Raw genomic sequence first — 7,589 nt, 5'->3', positions numbered from 1 at the left:
GCCTGTTGTTGTTTCATGGATGGACATGAACGCAAAGAGACTCACACAGAGCAGACAAAGGAGATGAGTGCTCTATGATGTCATCAAAGATCCGCCACTTCCCTCCTGGTGGGAAATCAGGGGGCCCCGAGGGCGGGGGGGGGGGGTCAAAAAGTGATGTCAGATAACGCCCTGCTTCTTTTGCCATTTCCCCCGACCGGCCACCCACTCCTCTACTTTCTTTCCTGTTCATTGATGGAGGCAATGGAATGTGTGGAATTTCAAGAGAGAAAACACGGTAGAATGGCATTTAGAGATTTATTCGACTGATTACCACACAACCCCCTGCATGGTTTAACATCATCTACAGCGAAGACGACAGCAATACACTGATGATGCTGAACCTCAAACCAAAATCCTTCAAGAACAATTTAGTACTATTTTAGGAAATACAACTATCAGTGCATAAAGCATTGCATTAATTCAGATATACAGTCTTACACATTGAGATGTAAATACATAGCTCACAGGGGCAACACAGAGGCATTATGCCCATTGAGTTTATCCATTTGTACACTGAAAATACAGAAGCTATTACGCATGAATCCAAAGATATGCAATTTGGCCATCAATGCTCCCTTTTCTTTAAAATCAGGTGCATGACGCCTCTGGATCATGTTGAACTCTTTCAGGCGAAATACACTAGCAGAGGTTGATGACATTCAGAAAACAACAGGTTAAAATATATAATATCATGTCTTCTGTGACAAAAAAATATACAGTATGATCCGAAGCAAAAGATACAAGATGATCATTTTCCATACAAAAGCTCAAATGAAAAGGATCAATCTGGAGCTGTTTTGCCATGTGGTTTCAGGGCGCAGCTCTTTCACTTCCTCTGCCAATTCCATTGGGGTTTTCATGAGAGTTAGATTTACCTGGGACAGCCCTGGTCATCTGTCAGAGGAAAACATTGTGTATGGACACACACACGAACACATTTATGATTTTTGAACTGTACCTTATTCAAATGAATCCTCATACATAACAGTTAGCTTAAATACCTAAAAACTCAGACTTTGTATTTTGTTGTTTTGAATTTATATTTGAAGTTTTTCTTCATAGTCACCTGGAGTTCGTCATAATCAGAGCTGGTGCTGGCGATCCTTAGGTTGGTGTATGTGTTGTCCGCTTTCCCTGAGAGGGAGAGCTCTATCTGCTAAAATATTGAGGATAAATCATTTCATGTAAACAGAGGAGTCATATTACCCAACAGAGGTAGCAATACTATATAACATTTAATACAAAATAGGAGTATTAGAGTTACATGTTTTATACAAAACCCCAGTAAACGTTGTCAAAGGCACAACATGTATAATAGTCATACTGAGAATTGTTAAAGTTTTGACGTGGAATTTAAAACATCAAACTCTGAGTATCAAACTGCGTCATCTACTGCCAGAGTCTTCAAATTGCTCAGTGGTTGAGGTTGGTTAAACAGAATGTTATGAAATGAAAATGTTCCTCTTACTTTCAGTCTTCTGGAGAGACTTATGAGGGAAGGAAAAGGGGGGACTTGGGTTAGAACAAAGAGGATTGGAACAGTCCTTCAAGAAATCTATTATATAAATCTATTCCTAAACTCGATGGGCATGACTACGTAAACAATGATACCTTTTATATTTATACACATCCACAGTGACAGTCAGAACATAAAGCAACACCATCACTCCACAGATGATGTAGGGGGACATCTTGAAAGATTGGTCGCCTGAAAACAATCAGAATAGAACATGTTTTTTTTAAGTGAATTTGTTGTCCATTTGTCTTGAGTGTTACCCACAGCAGTACTTTTCAACCAATCAAATGGCACTCTATTTCGTATAGTGCACTATGAGGTCAAACGTAGTGCACTATTCATAAAGTGAACAAAATGGCTTACTTTCGAACTCCAGAGGCATGGCCTTTGACCTCTGTGATCCGTTCTGGTTGTGGGCCTCACAGAGGTAGAGCCCGCTGTCCGCCTTGCTGACCAGGAGGACTAGTGTCTGCCCATTGGCCTTCCAGGTCTCCTTCCCACTGATGTCTTTGTACCAGGAGTAGCGCTCCACCGGTGGGTTGGCATCACTCTGGCAGGTCAGGGTCACTGCCCTACCCTCAGGCACAGGGCCTGTTGGGTTGGACAGGGCTACAGTGTTTTTAGGGGCATCTGGAAGACAACATCCACACAGTTAATTCAACTACCTGTGAGGCATACAAGCTCATTTTGATTTTGAAATATTAAACACCAATTCCCACAGGGGGAACGTTCGTCATGTGAGCGTCAACGAGCGTACGGATGTCAACGAGCGTACGGATGTCAACGAGCGTACGGATGTCAACGAGCGTACGGATGTCAACGAGCGTACGGATGTCAACGAGCGTACGGATGTCAACGAGCGTACGGATGTCAACGAGCGTACGGATGTCAACGAGCGTACGGATGTCAACGAGCGTACGGATGTCAACGAGCGTACGGATGTCAACGAGCGTACGGATGATAGAAATACAACGTATTGAAGTGAATGAGAGAAAACAGGAAAAAATACAAATGATTAGTGTCATTTTGAAGTCTCGCTAGTGAGCTGGAAAGCTGCCATAGTATTGAGAACGTGATCTCGAAACCACTATTGAGAAGATACACATACAGTTTACAGAATGAGGAAGGGAAGAATCCTTGCACAGGTATGATTAGCTAAATCACTGCCTATTATCTGCTAATTCATGTCTAAGCAGTTCGTTTTTTAAGCCCTGTGCTCTTCAATACTGTGTAGCACTGTTTAGCACACTCACAAAATATGTTTAAACACAGAATAAGGAGATTACACTACTGTTTACGGTTGTGGTCATAAGGTGGCGGTATGACCATATGATTATGGTTGTTGTGGTCTCTCACACAGAACATTGAGGGTCAGGTTCCCCTGAGTCGTCTTGGTGGTGCCCCCTGGCTGCAGTGTGTAGCAGGCGGCGCATTTGACCATCAGCCCGTGATGCCCGAGTGAGGCGGTAAATGTCAGGGTGGAGGTCATGGTCATGAGCCCATCTACACCCTCCTGTAGCCGGCTCTCAACACTTCCACCCAGCCTAGAGGTCCAGGTCAGGGAGGGCGGCAATGTAGGGCAGGGGGCGGGGGCAGAGCAGCTCAGTCTAGCCCACTCCCCTTCCATGATGTTGCCCATAGGGATCAGTTGAGGTTTGGGTGGGTTGTCTGGGTGGATGACGATATGTGGGAGAAAGGGTGATATTGAATCAATAACATGACAGAAGGTGGCCTGAGTATAGCTCAATGGCATGCCGTGGTGGGGCATCCAGGTTGAAACTAACTTTGCGAACAATGTCACTTTTCATATTGAGTATTTGATTCTAGGGAGCTCGATTCAATCAGATCCGCTTTAGCCGACATCCGCAAACGGTTGTTTTGGTGATTTCTGAGGTGGAATAGTTCAAATCCACAAATGGCTCCTTGCCGTTACCTCATCAGGACACTGAATTGGACCACCAGATTTTACAATTCGACAAATCCCATTGCAGACACATTAGAAGTAGGCAGTTCTGAAAACGTTGCCTCATTGATGACTCCTTACATAAATAAGGAGAACGTAGCCAGGTGGCTTTTGTTGGCTATAGCCCATTTCGTTTAATGATATTACTTGAGAGTAATCATTTCTATCATCGATAGAGCCTACACTTTCTATCCCTGTTTTGAACTTCTAAAGTGGTAGGGATAATAAGGAAGGAAGTGGTTTGTGACACCCAAGAGCAGCCACTCACCAATTTGTCAGCTCTTTCCGCAGTCACATATCCAACACCACCAAAACATCCATTATGCGGATGCCAGCCATCACGCGTTAACGCTCCATCTGACTGGATCGAGCCCTCTATTTGCTGTTAGGATTTATAAGAGTTCAATCTAGTCATTATGTTAGAATGTTTAGCCCTAAGGCTATACTTCAATTGGAAATCATATACAGTGCATTCGGAAAGTTTTCAGACCCCTTGACTTCCCCACATTTTGTTATGTTACAGCCTTATTCTAAAATGGATTAAATTGTTTTCCCCCTCATCAATCTACACAATACCCCATAATGACAAAGAAAAAACACGTTTTTTTAGAAATGCTAGTAAATTTATTACAAATAAAAAAACTTAAATGTCACATTTACATGAGTATTCAGACCCTTTACTCAGATCTTCGTTGAAGCACCTTTGGCAGAGATTACACCCTCGAGTCTTCTTGGGTATGATGCTACAAGCTTGGCACACCAGTATTTGGGGAAATTCTCCCATTCTTCTCTGCAGATCCTCTCAAGCTCTGTCAGGTTGGATGGGGAACGTTGCTGCACAGCTATTTTCAGCTTTCTCCACGGATGTTATATCGGGTTCAAGTCTGGGCTCTGGCTGGGCCTCTCAAGGACATTCAGAGACTCACCTCAAAGCCACTCCTGCGTTGTCTTGGCTGTGTGCTTAGGGTCATTGTCCTGCTGGAAGGTGAACCTTCGCCCCCAGTCTGAGGTCCTGAGCGCTCTGGAGCAGGTTTTCATCAAGGATCTCTCTGTACTTTCCCTTGTCCTGACTAGTCTCCCAGTCCCTGTCGCTGAAAAACATCCCCACAGCATGATGCTGCCACCACCATGCTTCACAGGAATGGTGCCAGGTTTCCTCCAGACGTGACACTTGGCATTCAGGCCAAAGAGTTAAATCTTGGTTTCACCAGACCAGAGAATATTGTTTCTCATGGTCTGAGAGTCTTTAGGTGCCTCTTGGCAAACTCCAAGCGGGCTGTCATGTGCCTTTTATTGAGGAGTGGCTTTCGTCTGGCCTGATTGGTGGATTACTGCAGAGATTGTTGTCCTTCTGGAAGGTTCTCCCATCTCCATAGAGGAACTCTGGAGCTCTGTCAGAGTGACTATCGAGTTCTTGGTCACCTCCCTGACCAAGGAAGTATCACGTTTCAGGTATGACTCAGAGGCAGACAGTGTCAAAGAAACAAAAGTTTATTTCTAAATAGAGGGACAGGCAAACGACAGGTCAAAGGCAGGCAAGGGTCAGTAATCCAGAGAAGATGCAAAGGGTCCAGAACAGCAGGCAGTCTCAGGGTCAGGGCAGGCAGGGGTCAATAATCCAGTGAGGTGGGGCAAGGCATAGCATGGCAGGCAGGCTCAGGATCAGGGCAGGCAGAAGGGTCAAAACCAGGAAGACTAAGAAGACAGGTGCAAGAAACAGAACAAATGCTGGTATGTTTCACAAACAAAACGAACCGGCAACAGACAAACTGAGAACATAGGTATAAATACACAGGGGATAGTGGGAAAGACGGGCGACACCTGGAGGGGGGTGGAGACAAGCACAAAGACAGGTGAAACAGATCAGGGTGTGACAGGAAGAGTCTTGGTGGTTCCAAGCTTCTTCCATTTAAGAATGATGGAGTCCACTGTGTTCTTGGGGACCTTTAATGCTCCAGAAATGTTTCGGTACCGTTCCCCAGATCTTTGCCTCGACACAATCCTGTCCCTGAGCTCTACGGACAATTCATTCGACCTCAAGGCTTGGTTTTTGCTCTGACCTGCACTGTTAACTGTGGGACCTTATATAGACAGGTGTGTGCTTTTCAAAATAATTTCCAATCAATAGATTTTACCACAGGTGGACTCCAATTAAGTTGTAGAAACTTCTCAATGATGACCAATGGAAACAGGATGAACCTGAGCTCAAATTCGAGTCTCATAGCAAACAATCTGAATACTTGTATAAATACAGAATTTCTAAAATCCTTTGTCATTATGGGGTATTGTATGTAGATTGATGAGGGAAAAAATAGATATAATCAATTTTAGAATAAGACTGTAATGTGACAAAATGTGGCAAAAGTGAAGGGGTCTGAATACTTTCCTAGGGCATTATATTTCTTAGGAAAGGTCAAATTCAGTACCTGTATGATTGATATTTACACCTGGTAGAAAGTTATACTTGAGGGGATTTGTTTCAGCACATTCCAGCCTAAAGATATATGTGTCATCATATCCAGCAGAGAAACTGTTGAAAATAGTGGTGCAGTTCTTGTTCAACAGATTTCCTAACATCACTCCCTTGATGATGTTCTTGGCATCCGTTTGGGCTGAGTGGAAAACGATATTTCCCCATTCTGAATGTTTCTTCCAAAGCCCATGGGGTGTGCAGTTGTTCAAGGTAGCATCAAACTCCGCAGGGATCTGGAATCTACATGGGACCATTAGGCAGGATCCACCAACAGCCACAATGCTTTGGGGCATCCACAGACTCCACTGTTGGCAGAGAGCACCTGGAGAACACCGCACCATCAACAAACACTGAACATCAAAACCTGGACTCAGGGATAGACATAACATAGTAAACATAAAATCTGTCTGCCTTCATTTAGTATGATATGTTACGAATTATAATTCGTATATGATATATCACGCATTTCAATTTGTATAATATGTTACGAATTCCACTTTTCTGTGCAAATGTGGGGTTAGGGTTAAAATTACGGTTAGGGTTAGGGGTTAATTTTAGGGGAAGGTTGATCTAACAGGCTAAGTACTACTGTGAGTAGTTGCAAAGTTGCTATTTCGTTAAAATGCTAAAGTTGTCCGTGATTTGATAAAAAATTGGACCCTTGGGTTGCTAGACGTTCACGTCTACCTATCCTCCCCGACCAACCTCCCTCCTTCCTTTCGTTTTTTGAAGTTAATAACCTTCTATCTTATGTAACCATACCAAAGGTAACATATCATACTAATTTGAGTGTCACAGACGTCCTTCTATTATATTACGTCTAGTCTAGTCTATGCACACACACACACACACACACACACACACACACACACACACACACACACACACACACACACACACACACACACACACACACACACACACACACACACACACACACACACACACACACACACACACACCAAGATGTATCAATCTCACACACATTTGTTAAAACGTACAAGCACACATTGCGGAGTTGTTATCAGTAAAATGTCAGTAAAATTGTGAGTAAGTCTAAGTGTGTACAAGTTAAGAAGTACAGTACGCACAATTAGGGAGAAACTGACCTTTCAACAGAAACATGGTGAACGCAATTAACCACAGACCCATCTCTGATGTTGTTGAGGTTGCCTTCCACAGTAACAATACACTTCAAATAAACATAGAGACAGAAAAAAGACTGTGTTTATTGTGTAATACTCTAAAGGTGTCTTTCAGATTCATTTATGAAAAAGCCTTACCTGTGACTGAGTAATGGAGATCATGGATATTGAGATCACAGATATATCCGAAATGGCACAGGGTGTTCAATCAAAGCAAGAAGTTGTCTTTTCTTTTATATGCATTGGGAAATAAAGGGAAATCCAAACCCTGTTTGCTTAATGTTGAACCAATGACAAACATCAGAATAAAGAGGATGTTGATGGAACATTAGAACATTTAAAATTGGTTGCAACATTCTGTGACAGGACCTCTCTGACTTCTCTATTGTAATAAGGCACAACGTGATGACTTGACACAGTCTGCCACCAGAGTGCAACATCCCCATGTAG

General features: G+C 43.2%; 1 protein-coding gene across 1 annotated transcript; it reads right to left on the bottom strand.

Annotated features, from left to right (window-relative positions):
* Window positions 1–284: 284 nt before the first annotated feature.
* LOC118399258 (sialoadhesin-like) lies at window positions 285–7,416 on the bottom strand. Its single transcript, XM_052471988.1, has 9 exons — window positions 7,278–7,416; window positions 7,104–7,186; window positions 5,948–6,316; window positions 2,915–3,226; window positions 1,922–2,188; window positions 1,654–1,750; window positions 1,511–1,529; window positions 1,109–1,198; window positions 285–936 (listed from the first exon to the last, which is right to left on the bottom strand). The coding sequence occupies exons 2-9, from the start codon at window positions 7,144–7,146 to the stop codon at window positions 853–855; spliced, it is 1,281 nt and encodes a 426-aa protein (XP_052327948.1). The 5' UTR covers window positions 7,147–7,186; window positions 7,278–7,416; the 3' UTR covers window positions 285–852.
* Between the last annotated feature and the right edge of the window lie 173 nt (window positions 7,417–7,589).

The sequence above is a fragment of the Oncorhynchus keta genome, chromosome 20 (assembly GCF_023373465.1).
Source record: "Oncorhynchus keta strain PuntledgeMale-10-30-2019 chromosome 20, Oket_V2, whole genome shotgun sequence".
NCBI classification, from domain to species: domain Eukaryota; kingdom Metazoa; phylum Chordata; class Actinopteri; order Salmoniformes; family Salmonidae; genus Oncorhynchus; species Oncorhynchus keta.
The sequence above is the reverse complement of the archived record's forward strand: the minus strand, read 5'-3'. Positions and strand labels throughout refer to the sequence as shown.

Excerpts from the sequence above, each read along its gene's own strand:
- LOC118399258 (XM_052471988.1), bottom strand. The coding sequence starts at position 7,146 with ATGGGTCTGTGGTTAATTGCGTTCACCATGTTTCTGTTGAAAG. Across the intron at positions 6,317-7,103 it reads CACCATGTTTCTGTTGAAAG|GTGCTCTCTGCCAACAGTGG; the intron begins GTCAGTTTCTCC and ends GGTGTTCTCCAG. Across the intron at positions 937-1,108 it reads CTGATTATGACGAACTCCAG|ATGACCAGGGCTGTCCCAGG; the intron begins GTGACTATGAAG and ends TTCCTCTGACAG.